This window comes from Calonectris borealis, chromosome 3 (assembly GCF_964195595.1).
Source record: "Calonectris borealis chromosome 3, bCalBor7.hap1.2, whole genome shotgun sequence".
Lineage (NCBI taxonomy): Eukaryota > Metazoa > Chordata > Aves > Procellariiformes > Procellariidae > Calonectris > Calonectris borealis.
Genome location: NC_134314.1, coordinates 71,085,545 through 71,111,328, shown reverse-complemented (window position 1 = coordinate 71,111,328; position 25,784 = coordinate 71,085,545). Strand labels below are relative to the sequence as shown.

General features: G+C 42.5%; 1 protein-coding gene across 1 annotated transcript; it reads left to right on the top strand.

Annotated features, from left to right (window-relative positions):
• The first annotated feature begins 576 nt into the window (after positions 1 to 576).
• OPRM1 (opioid receptor mu 1) lies at positions 577 to 24,238 on the top strand. Its single transcript, XM_075146122.1, has 4 exons — positions 577 to 917; positions 16,119 to 16,471; positions 17,414 to 17,934; positions 24,200 to 24,238. Exons 1-4 carry the CDS (start codon positions 577 to 579, stop codon positions 24,236 to 24,238), a joined length of 1,254 nt encoding a protein of 417 aa, XP_075002223.1.
• The last annotated feature ends 1,546 nt before the right edge of the window (positions 24,239 to 25,784 follow it).

Genomic DNA, 25,784 nt, shown 5'->3' with positions numbered 1-25,784 from the left:
TAATCAGTCGCGCACTGAGCTCCTCCCTGCCCCGGCCCGTAGCGCGGGAAGTCAGTCTCTCCCGGCACTTTCTCTCCGGTGTTTGCCATCGCTGCCTGCGCGCTCGGGAAGGGAACATTTTGAGCGCTTTGCTTTCAAGGGCCACCAGCAGGGAAGGGGAAACCTGCCGGCGCGCCCCCCGCTCCCCCCGCCCTTCCAGCGGCGCGACGGGGCGCGCGGGCGCCGCGCTGCACCAGGTGCGCCGCGGCGGGGGCTCCGCTCGCGCCGGGAGGCGGCCGCGGCGGGGCGGCTGCCCCTGCCCCGCCGGCCCGGGGGGGAGCGGAGGGGGAAGCCCCGCCTCCCCGCCGCCCTCTGCCGCTCCTGCCGCCACAGGCGCCTCCTCCCCCGCCCGCCCCGCCCGCCGCACACATGTGCCCGCACCCAGCGGCGGGGCGCGCCGTCGGGGCGGGCGGGCGCTGCCGCCTCCCCGGCACCGCGCACCGCCACAGCAGCGCAGCAGCACCGCGCCGTGCCGCGCCGCGCCAGGCATCCCTCGGGCGCGGAGAGCCGGTGGCCGCGCTGACGCCGCTGCGCGCCATGGCCGTCGCTTACCTGCTGGGCAACGGCTCCGCGCCGCTCCTCGCCGGCGCCCTGGAGGTCCCTTTCGTCGCCAACGCCTCTACCGCCTGCCGCCCCGCCGTGCCGGCCTGCGCGGCCGCGCCGCCGGGCGCCTGGGGCAACGCCTCGGCGGCGGCGGCGGGCTGGAACCGCTCCGAGCCCTGCGGCGGCGCCAACGGCAGCGCGGGCGGCGGCGGGCCCTGCGCGCCCGCGGGCGGCGGCCCCTCCGTGGTCACGGCCATCGCCATCATGGCCCTCTACTCCGTGGTCTGCGTCGTGGGGCTCTTCGGCAACTTCTTGGTCATGTATGTCATCGTCAGGTGAGTACCGCCCCGCCCTGCCCTGCCCTGCCCTGCCCTACCCCGCCCCGCCCTGGTCCGCAGCCCCCGGCCGCTGCCGTCGGGGCGGACGCCCCGCCGCGGGGAGCCGGGATGCGGGCCGGCGTCCCGACGGGGGATGCTGCAGTCCCTCTCCGGCAGACAGCGCGCAGAGGGCCGCACAGGGGGTTGCGGAGGGGCTCCTGCCCCCACGGGGAAGGGAAGGAGGCTTTTGAGAAAGCGCCGGAGCGAGTGATCGGGGAAGAGAAACTTGCGGTGGGGCCGTGGGGACCGGCCGGGCTGGGCGGTCCGTCAGAAACCGCTGCGGGTCCGGGGATGCTCTACGGACCCTCCGTGCTGCAGCACCTCTGCGAGCTGCTCTGGCCAACGAGGCCTGAATCCCTCACCTGTCCGCTGACGAGGGAGGGTTTAAAGGGACTTCAGCCGCTGCCCGTGAGCGTGTGCGGCGGGTACAGGATCGCACACGGACACCCGGCACACATCCACGCTTCTTTCCCCCCACCTCCCTCAAACGCACAAGCAAGATGTAAATGGCATCGCGGCTAAACGCCTCTCTGTGCCCGGGTTTATAGATCCTCTGCGTCACATCTTGATATATTTGTTTATATTCATATACATACATGCGTATACACGTGTATAAATACGCCAGGATCGCGGCCGCTATCCATAGTCCCGGCTTCCCGGCTGTGCTGCAGCACTTCGCAACTTTCTCGCCCGCAAGCCCGCCCGGGCTTTTACAGGTCACTCGCAAGTGTGTCTTTCACGCACGAGAAATTCCATGCCCGTAAATCGGCGGAAGGTGGGTGAGAGCGAGATTAAAGGGGCTCCTTTGCCCGCCTGGGAGCGGGGCGGTTGGCTTCCGTGGGGGAACACTGCCACCTCCCGGGGGTGAGGTTGGCGGTCGCGGTAGGACGATTCCTTCGGCACAAAGCCTGTGCAGCTCATAGACCTAATGGGAACACAAGTAATATGCATCAATGGTTCATATTATAGTAGTTCAGAAACCTAGTGGTTTTAACTATACTTTAGAGGCTGCATTTTAAATGCACAGAGCTGGGGAGATTCTCTTCTGCCCTGTGGTTTTGGTCAGTCCGAGACTCAAGCTATCTATGTGAAGATACAGCTACAGAAAGGCTTCTGAATAGGAGCGTGACTGCAATCGGCTAGCCAGTGTTGAATGCATTCCTCTGGGAGGAAAAGCAGATGCACAATGTAACAGAGCCAGGATAGCTGTCAGCAGAGAAATATGCCACAGGTTGTCCCTGGAACTATATATTTATACCGGGCATAACCCATACTAGGTTCATATTTCTTACATTAAGTAATTGAATTACACTTGCACCACAAAGCCAAATTGAATGAGGCACTTGCATTTAGATTTCTATCTAAAGAGAGCATCTTTCCCTGAGATTACAGCTTAAAAACAAAAGCCAGAAGCAATAGGAGAAAGCAAAAATGTATTTTCATTTTACAGAGGAAAACACAAATAAATTAAATGGCTTCTCCAAAACCATCCAGGAATTCTATGGCAAAGGCAGGACTGAGCCCAGGTCTCCTGTGCAAGGATAGCTTTTGGTATGACACGGTTCCTTCCCAATTAATATCATGCAGCTGTTTACCAATTTGGGATGAAAAAGAGTTTACATGTTAATGGTTGAATAGGATCTGTGGTTTAAGCAACATAAAAATGCATTTCCTTTCTGTGCTCCTCTATAGGTTTAATATGTCTGGACAGCAATAGGGAACTTTTTGATTTATTTCCTGCTGCAAGCTATACGAACATGACAGTATTCCCAATCATATAATATGCATACATGAAATGGTGAGCATATGTGCTCACATTCATGTATCCTTGGATCCAGCTACAGATAGGAGGCAAACCATTCACCGGATTGAATTCGGCATCATATAAAGTTCCCCTTCTTTATCTACCTTTCACACCACGCCTGCTCAGGAAGAACAAAACATTGAAGTTCGTATTAATTTTGAGAAGGATTGAGACTACTAGAAATAAGATTTTAAAGTGATATTGGTACCTAGTTTGCCTTGAAAATCCTAGGAGTTGGGAGGTAGGTGCTTAGATACTTGAAACTCTGTCTCTACTCACCTTTCAGGGTCCAGCCTCAGTGAAAGCAACAGTGACTTCATATTCAGTATGCTGCATGCTAATATCTCATGCTCAGCTTCTTTAGAAATATTTTTTTAATAATTATTACTTTATAAACATTATTATTCTTACAACTTTTCCGCATGAAGCAGATCCATGAGTTTGGAGCCAGAGCCATGCAAGCACTTGCCTGATGTGGAACTGTCACTATCAGTGCACAATGCCACCCTGTTATCCCAGCTGGGGCAAACAGGGGTCAGAAAGTGGACATGTCCAACAAGGAGTTAGAAATGTATTGTCATTATTGATATGAAAATCAGGCTTTTCATGCAAAGCAGGTCCATGGATTTCCAATTTATACACGTTACTTTATAATTAATGCATTTTCATCCACCCTCCTCATTCTCCCAAGTGGTTCCTGTTCAGCCGAATACTTTCATCCTTGAATTAATATTTACGTGTTGTATCTGTAGTGTGTGAGGCTGAACCCCATGTTACTAACACTGAGCTGTTTCCTTTGTCGAGTATGAAAAAATGCCTTCTGAGTGACAGCAGTAATAGTCAGGTTTTACTGTCAGCCATGAATTTCCTGTAATTTGAAAAATCTGCAGATAATTTTTATTATCTATTTTCCTCATAAGCTTTGTATAAGTGTAAATTACTAATATGAAGACAGTGTTGTTATGGCTCTGTCAACAGCAAATGCGACTTCTAGCTGCTGCATAGTACAAGAAGACAGTGTACAATTAGTACCATGTGGTACTGAATTAATTTACACAGTAATCTATAGGCTTTTCCAGCTTTCTCATCAAGTCAGTGGGATATTAGTCACGCATTAGAGTGGGAAGAAGAATATGCCCTGTGATTAAGGCAATATGCTAGAAAGCTGTAATAGATCATAGATGAAAATCTTTAGCATCGCTGGTCTGGAACAGAGGAATGGCGCTCGGAGGCCCCAGTCCTCCACAATGCCAAGTGCCCTGAGAGGACTGTAATTCCACCAACAGCCGCTAAAGACACTCAAGTCACGAGTGATTCCTTAATTGCTTTGCTATTAATTTTGTTGCATATCATAAACAAAGGGGCCTCAGGTTCTCCGTGATCCTTCGCAGGAGGAAGGAAATGTCTTGTTTCGTTAGAGTAAATGATTACTCTGCTTAAAAAAAAAAAAAAAAAAACCAAAACAAAAAACTAAAACAGGGAAAGAAGTCCTCTCTGAAACGAAGAGATTTCTTTCTACATTTCTCAAAACAGCCTCTTAATAGTGTTTTGAAAAAAAGACCTGTAGCTGAAACAGTACTGAAAGCTCTGGTTACTTCAGCTCGACTCACTCACACTTCAGGAAAACTGTTTTATTAAGTAGAACAGAATTTGGGGTGAAATTTCAGTTGTAGAAAGAATTGATATCACCAGAGGAATAAATGTTCTCACACAGGTGCACAGAAAGGGAAAAGTGAAGGGTTTGGAAAGAGGTCATAACATATGAAGTGGAGAGAGTCTGTTTAGAGAAATAAACTGAAAATGATCGCAAGCTTGAAAGTGGCTGAAGTGAAGCGAGTTTTTCTAAAAAACGGGTACTTCTTGGCAAGGTGACATGGAGTTATGGATGCAGCATGAAAGAAGACCTACAGCATCTCTTGTAGGAGCATAGATCAGGGAACTTAGAAACCAAGAAATGCATAAAACTCATTCTTTTCTTTCCCATCCACAGCTGCATGAACTTCTCTGCATTTGGATGGCACTGCATGTGCGAATGCGTGTCCTGCCTGTTCCACTCTCTACAAAGAATGGGTTCCACCCCATTGCTAAGAGCTCTTAACTAAAGCCACAGCAGCCTTAACGAGTCATGTCAATTATGAATTGATACTGCTCACAGCACAAGTCAGAGAAGATCTGGGGACAGAACTGAGGGAGTCAGGTTGGGCAGGAACAGCACGGAAGCTGAATTAAACGAGCAGCGTAGCGAGGGGGTGACCCTCAGCATCCTGCATTACAGAAAGGCAGGTGTCCCTGTTTGCACAGTTTGTGATAGAAGTTTACCAACCTCTGCTAGTGGGTAAATGTTTGACTAGCAATCAGCTCCCCTCCCTGCCCCAAGATCAAGAGAAACAGACAGATAAAACGCCATGTATACCTTTGTATTCTCTTTTTTTTTTAAATTATATTGATACGGACACGGTCAAAATTTGGCCGAAAATACATTAGCCTGCAACCTGGGGATAACCCCCATCTCCCTGAGGGAGCAGAGGCGACTGCGGGGTGAGAGAGAGCTCTGCAGCCCCACTCTCGTCTCCAGGCCCTGTGCCTGGCCCTGCTCCCAGCGAGCTCTCGCCCACGGGACAGCACGCCTGCCCCAGGAGGGCAGACCCCCCTGCTCTGCTAGCACCGGGCACTTCTGGGCAGAAGACATCCCCTCTCACTCAGTTTCTCTTGAAAAAGCTGTTTTGATCCCACTGTATTTTTCCTGGAGTATCATTTTGGTAATGGCTCCCATGAAAAATAGTGTTAAACACTTCCTGATTATTTTTGTTTATTTCCTTATGAAAATAAGTCAAATTGTACCAACTTTTCATGGCTTCAGTAAAATCAGAAAATATTGTAAGCACATAATGTTCATATTACGTAATTATTAGCAAGCTAATGACTAATGGGCTAATTAGCTAACATAATCCTGAAGTACTGCTTTATTTCATTTTAACTTACAGTATTTTTTCAAATCATCAGGCATAGCTTTTGCTGAACACAGTTGATAAGCTTTTATAATTTTTCTAGATCAAAAGGTGACATCTTTACAAACATCTCAAACATAACATGATGTAAGCCCAAATGTCTCAGGATCGTAGTCTAGCTTACTAACCTCTTTTCCAACCATAGCCAGCAGCTGGTGTTTAGTCAAAGAGTGGAAGAAATAGGGGCATCACTGTGTGAGAATCCTTCTAACAGTCTGTTAGACTGCAGAGAGACTTTCTGAGCTGCAGTTTGCATCAGCATTTGTTCAGTAGCTTTTTGTGGACATTTCTAACATGCAGCAGTCCCAAAAAATCAGAATCAAAAATAAAGTTGGAAATAAAAGATCATAAATATTACCACTTCTAAACAAAGCTGCTTTGAAACAAATATTCTCTAAAGTAAAATCTCAGAATTCTGAAACATTTTTAAAGATTCTAAGCTGGTTATTTTTAAGCTTAGGTGTTCTGAGATGGATGTTGTAGAGATCCTGATTAACGGACATTTTCAAAAAATTGTTCATTTTCATTATGATTCCAAGTTGAAAACAAGTTTGCAATCTTTGATGATTCTCTTCAAAATACAAGTCCACTCATTATAACTATACTTTCTAAAAACCTGAAAGCAACTATTTTCTGAATTGCTGTGGTTAGGCTGATCTCAAACAAAGTTCTTTTCATAACCATGTGCCTTCTTTGGTTTATACCATGAAGTTTGGGATTATGGTATTGTAAGTGGGGATGCTACCATTATCTTTCAAAGCCCCTGATCCCTTCTGCAAGTTGGCTTTTAATGGTGTTCACTAGCAAGGAGTTCCACAGCTTAGCCCAGCTGTGTTAAGCATTCTCATTCATCCGTTTAATGTTAAACACTTCTAAATTTTATTTATATTTCCCTTTGAATTTACATGATGAAAAAAGGTAGGGATGACAGACCATCAAATAACTCAAATAACTCATCAAATAACTGTGAAAGACATGAAATAGCATATTTTTTCCACCTTCTTACTGAGAAGTGTCCAATTATCAGCTATAAGATCTTGTATCTCAGATCAGGAATAAAACTTCAGAACAAAAATGTTTGTGTAAAATGGAGCATCTCCTCCTCATTGTGTTGTATGGAGCAATGCCAGCGGAGGGAAGTCTCTTTCTTAAGGGGGAAGAGGGAGCAGCAGTTAGGCTATCTTATTCTGTTTTCCCCTTGCACAGTTCTAACCTCCAGCCCAGGGATGTGCTGCCTCTATAGAAAAATCACCCAAGAAGCCAGTTACCCAAATCCTTCTCATACGGTGGTGGTCTCAGTACCTCCCTCAGAGTCCCAGTTTCAGGTGCAATCTCATCCTTGTCACATGGAGACCAAATCCATGATTCCTGGTACTTTTGATCCGGTCTTCTTAAGACACATCATCGTTCTTCTTGTTTCTGTTACGCCTGCCTCCACCATTGCCTGCTTTCCCCTTCCCCCCGTCACAGGCAAGTCTTCCTCCACGTTTACTCTCTCCCCAGTCCCTTGGTCTCACCTCTGTCACTCCCTTCCAGATCACACTCGACAGCTTCACTAGAAGATCCCGGTCTCTTGTATGCAAGAGACCATACCTTGTATACGTAGCATTACTTTTATCTGCACCGTCTATGGAATTGCCTCGAGCCCCATGCTACCTCCCTGATACCCTCTGACCGGGGAGGGGGTTACCACTGCTGTTCCCCATCACACCTTTGAGGATCTCGCATCTACTGGGGGTAAAACCGTCTTCAAAGGCTTCCCTGCCAGCTTCCCTGCTGAGCCAGGGATGTTGCACATACAGTCCTCACCTGAGGTGATCAGTCTGCAAATCAGGAGGAGGGAACCAGCACCTGGAAACTAGAGAAAATAGCTGTTAACTTGTAGTCAGTGCTTTTACTCTCAATCACGCTTCCCTGAAGGCAGAGGGGAGAAAGTTAAGTTGAAGACACCGCCAGTTTTCCTTTCCATGTCTTCATGGCAAAGTAAAAACTTCAGCAATAAGCACCAGCATCCAGCTGCTGGATAATGGCAATGTATTGGAGTTAGCCTTTTTAGCACCATTGATTTATTTCGGAGAGATGTGTTCCACAATAACTGCGAAAACAGCAGCTTTTACTGGAGACCCATATATGCCTCAGCACCAGGCAAACAGAGACTCAGCTAAAGGTGCTTTAACAAACAGGCCAGATTAAGTCCTGGAATAATTGGCAGATAATTTTTCCCCCATTTAACTAGGCTGGAAGGGAAGGAAGTGTACCAGCAGATGACTGTTTGGGCATTGGAGCATACATATTACTGTCATTTGTTTTTTATCATTAAGTAGCTTTTTATGGTGTCTGGGAAAAGAAAAAGAAATGAGGGTAATAGGAGTTATAAGACATTGCAACATCTTAAATGTTTGTGTGGCAAGTTGATTTTAATATATCTATAAAAACCTGTTCTTGGCTGGTTCCCCTCCTGTTTTGGAAAAAAGAAAGAATGCATCACATCAGCTTTATTTTGTATGGATTTCTGCCAGGATATTTTGCATATACATGTAATTTAAAAAGGCATGAAAATAATAAGAGAGAAATAATAAAATAGTTACCTGTTATGACTACTGTGGAGTTTGTGTGTTCTGTCCAAAGTAATCTCCTTGCTCGTTAATCCTCTCAGTCAGACATCAAGGGAAAGGACCAGCCTTCCTCCCCAAAATAGCTATTTTTCCCAAAGAAAGAAGCTTATTTTGTTTTCTCTGGGGAGGGACTAAACTCACTGATTCAAACTAAATAGCAGAAAGAGGACCTCTTTGCCTTTCAGTAGCAAAAAAGCAGGAAGAGCCATAAAGAAAGCAACAAATGAATTTTAGCCCAAAGCCTAACACACCTAATTACAGTACTGTAATTAATTGAAAACAGGATGAGGCAGATGTGGCACTCTCTTGGTGCCACATCGTTCCCAAAAAGACCGGCACCAGAGTCTGAAGAAAGTTGACTCTACCTAAAAGGCTTTTGTTTAGCTCTCCCTCTCCCAAAGCTGAGGTCTGAGAGAAGTCGCTAATTGGTTCTGAGTACAGGAGAATCGCCCCTGAGCCGGTGCTCCTCCAGGAGAAGTGGTGTGCTCTGCTTACTTCTCCTGCCTGGCTCCTGTAAGCAAATACTGGTGGATCTGCACATGCCTTGACGCTGCCTCGATGCAAGGAAAGGACAAGCTGGGAAGTCAAAGATGCTAGCAAGAGTAGCTGGAAAGCTGTCCGGCAGAAAAGGACCTGGGGAGTTGGTCGACAGCTGGCTGAACATGAGCCAGCAGTGTGCCCAGGTGGCCAAAGAAGGCCAATAGCATCCTGGCTTGTATCAGAAATAGTGTGGCCAGCAGGAGTAGGGAGGTGATCATCCCCCTGTACTCGGCACTGGTGAGGCCGCACCTCGAATCCTGTGTTCAGTTTTGGGCCCCTCACTACAAGAAGGACATTGAGGTGCTGGAGCGTGTCCAGAGAAGGGCAACGAAGCTGGTGAAGGGCCTGGAGCACAAGTCTTGTGAGGAGCGGCTGAGGGAACTGGGGTTGTTTAGCCTGGAGAAGAGGAGGCTGAGGGGAGACCTTATCACGCTCTACAACTACCTGGAAGGAGGTTGTAGCGAGGTGGGTGTTGGTCTCTTCTCCCAAGTAACTGGCGATAGGACGAGAGGAAATGGCCTCAAGTTGCGCCAAGGGAGGTTTAGATTGGGCATTAGGAAAAATTTCTTCATGGAGAGGGTTGTCAAGCCTTGGAACAGGCTGCCCAGGGAAGTGATGGAGTCACCATCCCTGGAAGTATTTAAAAGACATGTAGATGAGGCGCTTAGGGACATGGTTTAGTGGTGGACCCAGCAGTGCTAGGTTAACGTTTGGATTTGATGATCTTAAAGGTCTTTTCCAACCTAAATGATTCTATGTTTCTGTGATTCTAAGATAACCTGAGGGAAGAAAACTTTGGTGAAATTCTGGCTTCAGAAAATTTCATTTGTGCTATGGAAGAGAATAAAGTGAAGAAGGAACTTGGCAGTGGGAAGACAAAGTATTAGGGAGAAAAGAGGTAGCAGCTGAAGCAACTACAATCCAGCAGCTATCTGCTCTATGTCCAGATCCACATTCAGCACATACATTGAAACTCCTTCAGAAAATGGACATCCCCTTGCCAGTGTGTGAGGAAGGGAGGGGAAGGCTGCTCCAGCAAAATGTATGTGAAGGTGTTCCCGACCAAGTATGTCAAATAACGAGGCCTTGCGATTTTAGATCTAGTACACTCCCTTACTATGTCGTATCTTGACACCTGAAGTGATGCTTGATATTCGTATGTTTTTTCATCTCTCTAAACGACCATCACTGGTCACAGCAGTGACCGGGTAGTGCCGTGTTGGGAGTCAGGATGCAAGGCTTTAATAGGAGGAAACAACCACTGCCTCTGTCTTTCTTAAAGGCAGTGAAATCTTCCTCCCTTCCCCAGCTCAGCTTTTACCCCCAAACTCAGGATCAGTGCAGGAAGTAAGTGAATGTGCTGCAAATTGCACAATTTCATTGTAATGAAGGATGAACATTTTCTGCTGGAGGGTTTTTTTTCGATTTGTTGGTTGTTTGTTTTCCCCTGAGGGCTTATTATTTTTAAATTACATCCTTGTATATGATCTCTTCAGAAGAACATAAACCAAAAGGACGAGTAGATTGTTAACCACAGTATGGCACCTCCGATCTGGGTGGCCTGACCGCCTAATAACGTGTAAGGATTGTACACAAATTTATGGTGCTTGTACCCAGAGCTTGAATTTAATGGCTTAAGGCATAAGCATTCTGAAGTACCCATGAATAGAAAAATCAAAGACTAAATCTTCATGCTGATTAAAGCATATGCTCCCAGACAGGTAGGTTAGGCTCGTCCAAAATATATATAACTTCAAAACTTTAATAGGTAACAGTGTGCCACAGCACACATCACAACTGTGGCTGAGATACAGTATGGGTCTTTCACTCTATAGAGACTTACTACCATGCAAAGAAAGAAAAAGGACAATAAGATAGGACGGCCATCAGTTAAGTCCATCATTTGAGACCCTTTAGTTCAAAGGTACTTTCCAGAATATGGCCTAGCTGAGAGACTTCATTTCAGTATCAAACATACTAATTGGATTGGCAGACAGAAGGAATTTTTGAGGGTTTTTCCAGACCATCCCGAATATATGACCTTTGTCAAAGCTTTAAGGGCTCAACGAAATTGAAAGTACCTGGTATCTCAGGAAAGCACGCAAAAAATCCCTCTTTCCTGCTGTTTTTGAGTTGCATATACAAGATGCACCAGAACAGCCATGGAAATAAATGTTCATTTAAATTGATTCAACTAGGAATACTTCACAGGTTTTAATCTTCCCACCCAAGGAGACCTCAACTAATCTAATGTATGCACATAATGATTCTTCATTTGTTTAACAAGTCATCTATGCAAGAAGAACATGAATTTGAAACACTAACCTAATCTCGTCCAGCATCAACAAGAGTTATGTCAGGTTGTCTGTATGCAAGACCTAATTGCTGGCTGTTGTTTCTTTCAGCAGCCAAACCGTTTTCATGAACGACTGCCTTCTGAAATGAATCTCCTGTAATTCAGCCAGTTTTTCATATATTTTGCATTGAACTTAAACACAGATCAGTTGAAGCAGTCTTTGTCTCCAAATTAGCATTCTGTGGACAAAAGCTTGCATGCCTTTGTGTTGCTGAAAGTATTTATTACCAATCTATCATCGGCCAGCCCATTTCCTAAGTGCAAAAGACTGTTGTTATTCAGATAGGAGCAGTTTTCGAATTAATTTGTAATTACTATATTCATGGGGCTAAACCTGGACCCCCTCTCTGTAAAACTGATCTAGTACAGAAGGGCTGAAGGGTTTGGAGGAGGGTATATTTCAACAATCCACATGGATGTAAACAGCTTGTCCAAGAAGCAGCAGGGAGGTGGCAATATACCAACTGTGTCTATTAGGCTTAGATAAAGTGTGATGCAAACTAAAAATTTCATTATTTTTTAGGAAAAGACACGGTCTTCATGTTATTGGTTCTTTACTTTTGAGCCACGGGGGCTTAAAAGAAAAGACTCTTCAAAAATTTTTGGAAGTGGTCAGGTGGAGACATTGGAGTGGGCAGACCAGAAACAGAGCTGTGGCACGTGTCTTGCAGAAAGAGGGAGAGGCCCAAGCATGCTCACATCTCTCTTGTGGCATGACTGTGAGGTGGAAGGGAAGGTGCTCGTGACTCTTGCTCAAGATGCTGTTACACTTTGTGCAACAAAGAGCTGGGGGTCTCTCTAGGTTAGTTTGGTGAACCTTTTATTTGGTTTGCAAACTACAAATGGTCCATGGGCTGCCAGTTGAAGAGGTCATTTCAAGACTTTCTATTTATCCTTGAATGCTAGGAACTTAATGACTATCTGAGTAGGATCCTCATGCTTTTCTCTATTGCTTTTTCTTATTCCACGCAAATCCCAAATGGACCTCTACAGCTCAGATCTTCAAACTTCAAGTGTATTTTAAAGCTTTGCTGGATTGAAGATAAAGGCAAGGCTGAGTTTTCCCTACAGAATTAGACAGACATAAAGTATATTCTTACTGTTGTAAATCTGATCTATCATCTACTACTACCAACAAAAAAACACGTCATAAACATAGATATTTTATGATACAAAACTTGCACTGAGGAGATAGAAAGGGCACACTAGTGGGTGTATTATAATGAGCATAATTAATTTGAATATGTATCAAGAGCGGTATTGAGCTAAATATTCACCAAAAAATTGAATCATCATGTTGCTCTATCAGTCTTTAATTGCAGAGTTGTAAAAATAAAAGTAATGTTGCCCAAAGCCAACTTCTATCTTCACTTGTAACCTTGCTCATCGTCATGCAAAATTTAATATAGTTAGTGTTTTAGATGCTGAAATTTCAATGTAATCTAAATATCAGCATTCACATTTTCATGGGTTTGCATTTAAGACTCTTTCTTTACACATCTGTTGATTTTTAGATTTTCTAGTGGCCTTGAATGAAAGTGTAAAAACAGTATCTGTTAAAAGATTGCATTTATAAACACAATACTTTTGGTATTATAAGTCATACAGATATCCTGTGACTTTAATTACATATAAAATCGAGTCCCTCTGAAGTATAGAAATCTCATCACATACACATCTATCTCTGGATGATGGAAATGTTTGTGCTACTTATCCTTACCTTTTGCTAAGGTAGACTGATACCTTAGCAAAAGATATAATAACAGCTAAGATCAAGGCTTTGAAGAGCTCCATTTTGAGGAACTGTTATTTTTCATGCTGTTAAAACTAATTTTAATCAATTGCTTCCGTATTTATTTGTTCATACCAAAAAAATAATCCTGGGGACACTGATAATCTACTTATTTGGAAAAATACATGTTTAACAAAATGTACCATTCTGAAATAAGCCCTTTATAAAATCTTGAAATATTCAGTAGAGAGAAACACCCAAATCCCACAGAATTCACTGAAAAGAATATTGTGAATTTCAATAGGCTTTTGTTGATTAGGCAAGCGTGGAGGTAAATACTTCCTATGACCACAAAAGCTCTGCTTCCTTTCTTTGTAAGTACAGCGTGATTAGAAATATAAAGATTGCAGAGTACATCAAGCAAAATCCTTCGTTAATAGCCTACAGAGCCCATTAAATGAAATAAGTCCAAGAACTTTTAAGCTTAAACTGACAAGGAAAGCAAGATAGCAAAACTGAAAAATGTGTAGCATTTAAGTGGGATAAGGCCCATGCCAGTCCCAGTGAAGAAACTTTGTTCCCCTTCTTCAGAGCTTTTCCCTGCCCATCCTCTGGCATGCTAACCTGAGAGTCACTTGCATATTGGTTGGTGTATTTATTTTTTTGCTGTATCAAGCATTCCCTGTAAATCATAAGAATGGCTTTAATTACAGATTAAAAAAATATTATTACTATCATCTGATGATGTGCTCTCCAGACAGAACTTTGCCAGAATCGTGTGCGATGGCCGCAGCACCGAGCAGCGTACCTAAGCATGTTTTCTTTTCCAGCCATAAAGATAGGGCAATCACCTCAGGGCTGAGTAGGGATCAGCAGCCTGGGTGAGGGCGCAGGATCCTCATCGCCTTTCCTTGTCTGTGCAGAATTGAGAGCCACTGCCCCTCCGCTGCTGTTGCTGCCTGAGCGGATCAGACTGGAGCAAGCTGGATATGTCTGCTCACAACGCAATCAAACCTCCAGGTTAGCTCTCTGGACACAACCCTAGCTAGTCCTGGATCTGTTGTCGGACCTACGGAGAAGACATTCATTTTTGATAAACAACAGGGGAAATGGCAAAAAGAGGGCTTAGTACAACATTTTCATTCTGGGTAATAGTAAAGTCAATATAAAAATGTTGCTATTTTCATTCTCCTCTGCAAGATTCTCCAGCAAATTGCCCAGAAAATATTTTCTCCTCCCTCCAAACTGTTCTTAGAGCTGCAGCTTATTGTGTACCTCTCCCACACTGCAATCCTGTACATTTTTTCTAAATAATTCCCAGCAGAGAGAGGCATGGATGCTTTCATCTACCTCTTCCTAAGTTAGTGTTACAATCTTGTTGGATAAATGGAGTGCTCCTGGAAGAAAAGTTTTTAGGGTACTTTCAGAATATAGGTTTTATTTAAAACTGGAAGTATCATATTCAGATCATACTTTCTCAGAACAGCAGTCAAGAAAGAGCTTGGATCTACTTGAAAATCTTTTCTGAAAAACCACCCTAAATAGAAATTAGGGTTGTTAGTGGCTCCTCATGCACAGTGCTAGAAAATGAGAGAACAAAGCCAGTACAAACTTCTTCAGATGTTCGTCATAAAAGCTATCTAGATGCATTCAGCAAGAAGTCTGCATTTCTCCAGACCCTACCAAAAAGCTTCCAAACGTGTGTTCCCTACACAGCCCTGTCATTGGGTTTTTTTGCAGATAACCAATGTTCTGAAAAGATCAAAGTCAGAGGGAAAAAAACATGGAAATACTGTATTTTACACTTTGTCTTCCCCAGCAGGTTGCCTGAAAGATCTTTTCAAATGGGCTATTCCTCTTGCAAATCACTCTATAAATCGTAAACTGTTTGATCAAACAGTGTACTTGTTACTTTGCAGAAAGAGAAGGAAGTTTTACCAAAAGAGCAAGCCATCTGACCCCCTGGAAGCCAGGCAGCCACAGTGCCCAGCAATCTCGGCAGCGATCAGGACAGCAGGGCAGCATGGCCAGGAACATTACTTAGAGTGAAACATTCATTGTACCACTGCAAAAGTATAGCATCCTCACAAAAAGTGGATCTCAAGTGCTGCTCAGCCGGCACAACGGACTTCAAAGAGTGGAGGGCTCTTAAAAAATTTGATGAAATTATAGAGGAATTTGGGCTCTACCTTTAGCAATGCAAATACAAATTAAAACGCAGAAAGCTCCCCCTGCTCAGCTGTGATTGAAGTGTGACACATTCAAAATTCAGGAAGTGGTTTTTGGGTTGTTAGCAGCACAGACTTAGGAAGAAGGGGGTGCGATGGAGGTTGAAGACCCTCCTGCCAAAACAGGCACTGTGGAGCAGAGCGAGCGTTCCTACCTCAAGCAGCAGGGCTGCAGCATCCACCTGGGGTGGTGGTTCTATTGATCCATTCGATGCATATGGTTAATAATTAATAGCATCTGTCTTCTAGTTTGATTGAAAGAACATCTGTCCAACTTACATTGGACATGGAGATTAGTAAAGCAAGGTAGTAACCATCATTACAAATTATTTTCGAATTCTATAATTATAAACAAATGAGATAGTCTAAAAGCCTGAATTTTTAGACAGAGTGGATTTGATAATTATACTAATCTTTCAGGTACTTATTCCCTAAGGAATTATGTCATTACTACTGCACAACCTACAAATGAGTTCTCTATTTCTACAGACCATGGTTCTGATACTCAACATGACATCAGCACATACAGAAAATCTATCCATTTAATACAGTGTCTGATATGTACAAATACAATTTTTTTTCAGCTTCTCAATTCTTTAGCGTCTATAATATTGTTTCTTCTACGTGTATCCTTTCTCTCTGCACAAGTTAAATTAATCTTTTCTTTCTTACACCCTTTAGCTAATGCCTCGCTGAACTGCAAACATTATTGTAGATAAACAATAGCAAGGTTATTGGGTTAAAAGCAAAAAGATGATCATTGACAGTATCTAGCACATTATTTCACAGAGTTTCTTATAGATGGTGCACTGGACTCAATTTTGTTTAACATTGTCAGTTGTGGTTATTCACATGCTTTGCTGATTTTTTTTCTAGGTACACGAAAATGAAGACTGCCACCAATATCTATATTTTCAATCTTGCATTGGCAGATGCCCTAGCAACAAGTACTCTGCCATTCCAGAGTGTGAATTACTTGATGGGAACATGGCCATTTGGTACCATCCTTTGTAAGATCGTTATATCCATAGACTACTACAATATGTTCACCAGTATCTTTACACTCTGCACCATGAGTGTGGATCGCTATGTAGCTGTTTGCCACCCAGTTAAGGCCCTTGATTTCCGTACCCCCAGAAATGCCAAAATTGTCAATGTCTGCAACTGGATTCTTTCTTCTGCCATTGGCCTGCCAGTTATGTTCATGGCAACTACTAAATACAGGCATGGTAAGTCTGGCTTTCATTCCTAAATTGAGTATTTCAATGTTTAAACTCCTTTCTGCATTGTTTCACTTTATTGTGGAGGTGTTGAATTAACTTCTGACCTCCAACCTGTACAAAGCAGGTGTCAGTGCAAAGGGACTCCTTCAACAATTTTGCATCTGGCTGTAGTTGACTGGACACAGCACTGCACATGGTCTGTCTTTTACAACAGGCAGCTCCAGCTCCTTCTGTGGGTCTGTGCAAGTCTCACTGCCCCACACAGTTACTGTAGTGTTTGGAAAAGCATCAGTGCCTGCCTGCCTTCTGCTGTAGGGTGGTTATGCATTGTCCTACAGCACAGAAGCCTGTGCTTTACCCAGGATATTCCCACTGAAGTTGGCAGTCATAGGTACGTTGCACCTAGGCTGGCAGGACGTGATACAGAGCAGAGAGCACGTTCTGGATCACTGGTGCTCAAAGACCTTCCATGAAGTGACAGCATCTCAACATAACTCCAAACCCTCCATTGTGCACAGTTACCAAGTGTCATGTCATTCTCTTCCCGTTGCCCTGAAATGCCCAAACTCTCAGCAGATACGGTGGTTAAACCATCTTTCTTTTCACCAGGTTTTATACTGAAAGTGAAAATGAGTCAAAGTTTAAGCATTTATGACAATTCAGCTCTTTTTCTTGTCCAATATACATGCAATCCCAAGCAATAAAATGCAAAAGAGAACACTTTACTTCGGTTTTGTTTTTCTAACTAACTCACACTTCATACATGTTTTGCAGCACTGTGTCCTATCAATGTTTGTGCCAATGACAGGTCACAGATTGCTTCGTTTTACCTGTTTACTTAGTAAAGCTTCATATATTTGCCTATGATATTTAACAAAAAATGTTTAAAGAAAAGCAAATGAAAAACTGACCCGCTTGTTCTTCTCTGCTGTTTTCCTTTTTCTCCAGGCTCCATTGACTGCACACTTACGTTCTCCCACCCTGCGTGGTACTGGGAGAACCTCCTGAAAATCTGTGTGTTCATCTTCGCCTTCATCATGCCAGTCCTGATCATTACCGTGTGCTATGGGCTGATGATTTTACGCCTGAAGAGCGTTCGCATGTTATCTGGCTCGAAAGAGAAGGACAGGAACCTGCGGAGAATCACGAGGATGGTTCTTGTAGTGGTGGCGGTGTTTATTGTCTGCTGGACTCCCATCCACATTTATGTCATCATTAAAGCCCTGGTCAACATCCCAGAAACTACTTTCCAGACTGTCTCCTGGCACTTCTGTATTGCTCTAGGGTATACAAATAGCTGCCTTAATCCAGTCCTTTACGCATTTCTAGATGAGAATTTCAAAAGGTGTTTCAGAGAGTTCTGCATCCCCACTTCCTCAACCATTGAGCAGCAAAACTCCACCCGAGTCCGACAAAACACTCGTGACCATGCTTCCACTGCCAACACTGTGGACAGGACTAACCATCAGGTATGACTAGCAGTGGAGATGTCATCTCTGGATCCAGGCCTCCCGCTTGGAGATGACATGTATTCTGAGGTTACAGTTTATACTGATTTGTAGCTATTTGAAGGTCTAAACACCTTCGGGGCTATATTTGAAACTGCTGTATGCATACACAGAGACCCCAGTCCTGCATGGTGCTAGTTGTTCTCTCCTCTAGTTGATGCTCAGAAGCTGAGGGCTTTCAAAGGTACCTTGCATGACCGGGTCCAGCATGCATGCATATACAAAGCACACAAAACAGTGTTTCATTTGCAGGATGTTTACAACAGCTGACACAGCTGACTGCTTTAGAACTGGTTGGAGATTAATCACAGATTTCTCTATCCATACTCCTTGCCTGCTGAAGAGACAAGAGTGGGACGGAATATAGATCTCTCTTCTTCTCCCATTGCAACATGAATAAAAAAGAGAAGAAACTGTGCTTGTACTCTTTTGATTGATGTACAAAGAAGGCCTACCTGGCCTTGTTTGTCCTGGAAGACATGCAAGAAGTAGACAAAGGCTTGTCTACATGCAGTTCTTGCATCAGATAATTATTTGTGTTGGCTAAGGTGGGTTTTGAGATAGAGATATGTATATCTATATATAAAAAATATATACATACATGTTAAGGAGTATTGTGCCATTTTGCCATATACTGAGAATATACCTTTTCTATGTAGAGAAAGCCTTTGAGGAGTAGGGATTTTATGGCACAGCAGATACCAACAGATACAGATTTTTTTTTTATTATTCAGGCTATTTTTGCTTAGCTTTTGCAAAGAAACTCTCTTGTTACATGTTCAACATCCATGTTCCTATGATTAGTCTGAGAATTTCCAATCCCCATCCCTCAGTGAACATCAAGCAAAACATAAAAGCAAATCTTAACACTCATGAAAGTAACTCAAGCGCATCACAAACGCTAGAAAAAGTTTGAGTCGTCTCTGTAATTCATTAAAAAGAAGAACAAAAGGCACAAGCCTAGTTCATTCCTTGCCATATCACCTTTCAGCAATATACTTAGGTGGCTCCTGCACCAGTTTCTCACTGCTGCCACTTCAGCCACAAGCTAGCTGCCTCCTTGAGGTGCAGAATTCAATGGCTCCGTGTGAAAGCAGTTGCATACCTGCCACTCAGCTGCTGCCAGAAAGCCCAAATCTGAACATTACCATCTCCAAACAGACAAAATAGTAATTGCACCAGAAAGAGGAAGGAGCAGGCTAAAGGGAGAAGGGCCAAAGGGAGGTGCTTTATTATGCATCTGCAGTTGGTGGTGTCGTTCACCAACACCCGATTCGTACATGCCAAACTGTGGCCTGTGAAATCAGTTAGCACCTGCTCGGTCTTACGCATACTTTGGCGGTGGACCAGAACTGCCAAAATTGGCATAGGCGCATACATATATGTATGTATGTATATACATGTAGTATTTACTAGGTGTAGCGAAAATCTGTTAGACAGATTCAGCTGTTAATGCATTTGTAGGCCTCAGTGGAGTCAATTTTGTGCATGTGTCTGACAACAGGATTGTATCTATATCTAGTACAATTCCAACTTTTTACAGTGCAGTGTGTATGCATGCATTTTCTACATTTAGTTGTGTATCTTTGTATTATTTTTAGCAGAGCTGTAGCCTTCTAAACTTCTACCCTTAGCAAAGATTAATGTGGTACTGCCCAGAGGCTGTGTGAAATAAAGTCTATTTCCCTGGGCACTGAGCAAACACAGAATAGAAGATGATCCTTCCCTCAAAGATCTTTCAACCGACACCAACAAGGGAGAGAGCCAGCTGAGGCAGGCATGAACCAAGCAAGTGAAGTGAGCTTTACACTGGCACTAAGGAGGAAGCTAGTCTCACAGTTGGATTCTTTGTTGTTTATTTCTTTTTTCCATTCAGGGAATAGCAGTGAAATTAGTTAAGAAGAGATAAAGCACACGTAAAGGGAAGTGAAGGGGAAGACGCTGACAGGAAAGGGAGGTGAGAGGAAGAGTGCAGAGGAGAAAGGGGAACATCAGGAATGAGGTCCGAGTGAGGCAGGAAGGAAGGAAACTGAAGCAAAGAGTCAATATACATGGAACAAAAAAGGTGTATGCAGAGCTCTAAGAAATTGTTTGACTACCCAGCTTTGACTACTTTGGTAGCTCTTTCTAGCAAGTAGCCATCAGTTTTCCCCAGGGGAGAAGATGACACCTGGAAGCTCATGTCCTCCTAGATGGGTGGATAGGTCTCTTTGCATGGTCTGGTATTTGAAAGAATTTGAAGTGGCCATAAATGGGCCCAATTTCACTTCTGTCACCACCATCCCTGCGGTCCTTGCTTTGGCAGCAGCTGCTGCTGCCCCTGGTTTATTTTTGCCAGATGCGCTCACTGGATGCTGACCTGAGCCTTCTCACTGCTGCGCTCCTTGGAGGACAGCACGCCAGCTCTCGGGTGCAGTCTTTCTCACTCTCCACAACGTCTATAGCATACATTCACACCAAGCCGTGTTCAAACCTGAATATTAAACTTCATTTATTTTTTTTCTCCAGCAAACATTTCTGTAAAAGACAGCATTTTTGTTGCCTGCTACTATCAGAATGACAGGCAAGGTTGTAGGACTAATCTACACTAAAAAGGTTCTCTGGGATAGTACTTACAAGTGTAACATCTAATTTTTTTTTATTATTATTTTTTAAACAGAGGAAGCCCTAGGGTGAATGCAGCTTTTGCTCTCAGAAAAGAAAAAAGAAAGAAAAAAATAAAAAACCCCCAAACAAACCACTTTTTGCTCAAACAGTGGGCTTTTGTAAATTCTATTGACAGGGCATTCTTTTCACAGGTAAGTGCCTTCTTACAAGAAAGTCTAGCTGTATTGATCTAAATATACTGACAAGCTCTTTCTTGTGTAGACAAGGCCTTGGAGAGCATTTGGTATGAATCCTAATTGCACGGCTGTATCGTACTCGGCACACTTCATGTCATTTTCGAAGAAACAGGTGTTCTACAAGTTGCTTTTTTGCCAAGTGAGAGTTCTTTACTCCTGCTAAAGTTAATGAGAACTGCAAGCACTCAATCGCTCAACAGCTTAGGGCCTCACACTCTTAAAGCACTTAAAAATAAGCACTTAAAAATTCACTGGTGGAAGGAACGACTGTGTTTTCTATCAGTGCAAAAGCAGTAACAGGAAACATCATAAATACTCATTTTATTCTGAGTTAAGATACTGGCCTTTGGCCTACTCTGTGGCTCTTTGGCATTACCAAAAAGATCTAGATTAAGAGTTTGATTATTGTTTTATCAGCATTTACAAAAAGTGGAAGAGCAGAACGAGTTCAAAACTTCTCCAGAAATGCAGCTTCTTTCAAATGCACAGAGTAGCATCCGATCCACAACACCGATGGTGTGAGCATTTATAGAAATTGTACATGCTCAGTGGAGCAACATAGTTCTGAGGGAGAAAAGACAGTGGCTAATTAGGCATGCAAAAACTGGAAGACTGAGACGTTTCACATCTGTGGGAGATGTATCCGGTGTTACACTCAACTAACTCCTGCGGTAAAATGCATAGGTTATGCTTGTTCCAACGTGAGCTTAAAGACTTGGCTCACTTTAATTTTCAGGGAGACATATGCAATCTTATAAGTGCATTTGCATGAAGGGTTAAAACAAGAGTAGGAGTGTTGGAATCCTGGAAAAATTGCTTGCAAAGCAAAACTGCTTACTTTGAACTTTTCTCTGAATGATTCAATACTGGTAGGGAATAGTAATAAAAGAACAAATACTAGCTTTTGCAAATGGCTGAGGTTTTTTAATGTCATTGACATTAACCTGACTCATAACAAAGACCTTGACAAGTATTTTGAAATAACTTTTACTTCAGATGCACAGAGACTCTCTGCATTAATTTATCTCTGAGATTAAAAAAAGTTTGAGTATTTTTTAAAATTTAAAATTCATTGATAATTCTTTTTTCCTGAAAACTGTGTTTTCCAAATACCTTCTATTTTTGTTAATATCTATCTGTTAACAAAAAAAAATCCTAAATACTTAGGAGAACGGATTATTTATAACTATAGAAATCTGAGAAACTTAATTTGTTTCAGTGAGTTAGTTTCTTTGTGACCCATTTAAGTTTTTATAGCAGCCTCACCTGAATGTATCCAAGCAACTAAGCAAACTATGTATAGGCACATTTTCAGGACTATTTAGTCATCCTGTGTAACTATTTTTTGTATTTTTAGCTTCTGATGCTTTCTCCTTAACCACTGAAGTGTCTAAATGCCATAATGGAAGCTGCAAATCCTCCTCATATGCTGAAATGAGGCCTCAGATATGTTCAGTAACCAGAAGCTCTGGTATTTGTGCTCACCCCTGAAAGCTTTGCCCTTATTGCTTGGATTGGCAGCCACGTGTAGAAGTAAAAAGGATATTGGAGTAAAGAAAAACTATTTTTAAGTTGAAACAAGGAAAGATTGAAAGCTAGTTTCACTTTGATCAAATAAATGAAGAAAGTACTTTCTTACATTTTAATTTTACCAGTGCTATGTGACAGATTGCAAATAAATATGGGGAATGCTGGTGAGTCCTATGCAGAAACATGACAAAAGCTGGGCAGATTCTGTAACTCCAAACCTTGGCAGATTTGCATCTACCTGCATTAATAGAGAATGGCCTTTCTGTGTATTTTTAGCAAATTGACATACCTCCTTTGTAAATAATGCTGTATTCCAATAATAATTGTAAAGTATTGATTTCTTATAATGCCCATTTCTGACAAGATAATGACAATTATGAAAGGCTTGTCTAAATTCAATAGAACCTTGAAACTGGGCTTTCTTTTGTAGTTGATTTACACTGACATGGGCCCTTTGTGAATATTCTAGGTAGCAGAGAAAACAGAATGTGTTTGTCAGACTGTTTCATGAAAGGAAACAAGAATAAACTATTCTATGAGGACCAGAACTAATTAGATGGCTTATGAGGTTGCCTCTATTTGTGGAATTCCTTAAGCTGTGAATTAGAATGAACAGGAAACAAAACATTTCAATTTTTTCCTTAATAAATTAGAAAAAGTTCATTGGTAAAAAAATAAAAAAAAAATACAAAATAAATGCTTCTATTTAATCCATAAAAATAAGTGAATATGGACTTCAAAATTCATTTCTGGATCTAGACTTCTCCAAAAGCCAGGGACATTCACATTTAGGATCAGGTCAGTTTCTGGTCAAAAGGAGCTGAGGAGAAATATTCCCAATACAGAATAAAGAAAATCCCTAAATATAGCATGTTAAATTGAACAAGCATTTGAGTTATGCTGTGGCCTTGGAGAAATTTATCTCCAAATCAGAAGTCCTAACAGCCTCCACTCTGCTGAACATGCTTGGAAAGCAACCCAGTTAGAAAATGCACTTTCCTTCTCCCTGCCCCCAAATCCTTACCCATGTCCCATTACTTTTACAGGACCACGTTCCCTCTTGTCTCAGTCAGGCTTCATCTGTGACTCTACTTTTCGTACCATAAACCCTTCATCCGCAGTGTCTCCCACCCTGTTTTCAACAGGTCCTAGTGCTGCAGGACAACATTTGCTGAGCAGTGAAAAGGGTTGCAGATGTTCAGGACGTGCTGTGCAGTAGGCAGATTTTATTGATGAAAACATCTGTAGTGCTATCGCGGCTGTATGCAAAGAGACCTTGACATGGCTACTGTGGGCACACAGGGCTGAGAGGCTGTTGGGTTTGTCTGCTGATGTCAGTCCATCTCACACAGAATTTAAACTAGTCTTTAACTGCAAATCCAAAATTTAGCCAATGTACGGATGCGAGCACAGAATGTATCATCTCAAATACTAACTCCCCTGCAATTGCTACAGAAAGAATACAAGGAGGGAGTGAAACCCTTCCATACTCATGAAATTCATAGAGAGTTCCCTCTAGAAAGAGAACAATTGGCTTGGTATGAAATACATTCTAATTCTAATTCAAATTTCAGATCTACTAATGTTTCTTTGTCTTTGAAGGTCAGACATGAAACTTTTCTATGATCGTTTCCTCTGCCTTTGTTGCTTCATGGCGAAGGCATAGTCTTGCCTTACTCGCTGGGCTACCTGTTTAGCTTTATACGGCAGGACAGTAGCTGCAAATGAGAAGTAAAAGAAACCCTTCAAAATCCTCTTTAAAAAAAACCCACACATGCAAACACACACACGAACTTGTGGGTGGGAAGAAATCAAGTAATTGTTCATTGTATTTGCAATTTCTTTCCTTTCAGTTGGAACTTCAAGAAGCTGAAACTACTCCACTGCCGTGACAGGGTCTCCTGCCGCATAGCTCTCAAAGCAATTGCACACCAGTGCCACGGTGTGTCTGGGCAGTATCCTATGGGAATGTGTAGGACACGCGTTCCCTCAAAAAAATACCACAGAGGAAAGTGCCTGCTTTTCCAGTCTGTCAAAAATTGCTTCTGCAGCACTTCTACATTGAGCATAACAGAAGCATGAAACTTAACAGCAAGGAGAGCCAAGAGATGCGGGGGCTTGCCAGGCTCCAGTGTTCAAAACAGTCATGTTTACCAGGAATACATACATTAGTCTAAAACAAAGCTACTGTACCTGTAGCGATCTGACATGCTCTTGACAAATACAGTGGTGTTAAACAGGTTGGAAACAAAAATTCAAAGGCTAGGCAACTATAGTTTGAAAAATGAAGGTGAGCTTTTAGTGATGGGAAATAATGGGAAATGAAGTTGGGTACTCGATTTACTCTTAAAATTTATTTATTTGTGGAGGTGTTTTCTGTGCAGGTTATTTGTGTGCTGAAGTCTCACAAGATCGTCTAGAACAACTCATTTGCAGTTCAAGAGGTCTTCTCTTACAAGGATTGCATGTTCCACAATTTCAAAGGGAAAATATTTCTTTCAGTGCTCATTTAACAAAAAACAAAATTCCAAGCTTCACCTTCTGCTTGTGTTTCTCACATAAAAAATAGACTTTAAAATCAAAACAATGAGCTATCACTTCTTCTGAAAGAGATGAGTAAATGAAAGTATTCCATGTTGTTATTGATTGTCAAATGATCCCCAAAACAGCATAGACTGTATTAATATAAATTCCTATGTGAACAGAAATCTAGCTATAAGCCTGTCAGAGCTAGCACAGGCTGATGATGACTTCTTTTTCAAGTAGTTTCTCAAATTTCAGCTGTCCTGTCAGCAACATTTTGAATTTGTAAGTCATCGACAGTCCCTATGTGAAATGCTTGGAGCAGTTAATGCATTAGGCCCTTTTTTTTTAAAAAAAATAAAGTTATGTTGCTAGACATCTATTTTTTCTTAACCAAACCCATAATATGTTTGCTTTTCTAACCAGCGTAATACAGTCTGCATCTCCATTTTGTATTAGCTGCTAAAACACATTAAGATTTATGAAAGAAACATTACGCTAAAGTAAATGCCACCTTGGCTGTTTTCTAGTATGAAAAATAGAAATATCCATGTAGATAATTTGTGGTGCAATGGTATTTTCTAGCCATTGTTTGTTACTTGCTTTGTAAATAAATCATCAGTAGTTAACTAGGGGAAAATGTACTTTGATGAATTTAAGCGTATTCTAAAATACAACTCTATGGAACAGGATGGTTTTTTTCTTTTTATTTCTGCAGCCAAAATGTATTTCTTATTTTCATTGTTAAAATCTATGTAACAATACACTTTTAACGTGAAATTGTTTGTTTCTGCCATGGACTGCATAATAAAGATTGAAGGCCAAATCCTTGCAAGTTGTAAATTAAATTAATATTTGAGTTTCATCACTGTGTTGCAGCTAAATATGTAGCCCTATATATCAGCAGAATACGAA

What these genes read in the sequence shown, in the direction of transcription:
- OPRM1 (XM_075146122.1), top strand. Translation starts at nt 577, where the DNA reads ATGGCCGTCGCTTACCTGCTGGGCAACGGCTCCGCGCCGCTCCTCGCC. An exon ending in GTCATGTATGTCATCGTCAG is followed by an intron (nt 918 to 16,118) that starts GTGAGTACCGCC and finishes TTTTTTTTCTAG; the next exon opens with GTACACGAAAATGAAGACTG. An exon ending in AACTACTAAATACAGGCATG is followed by an intron (nt 16,472 to 17,413) that starts GTAAGTCTGGCT and finishes CTTTTTCTCCAG; the next exon opens with GCTCCATTGACTGCACACTT.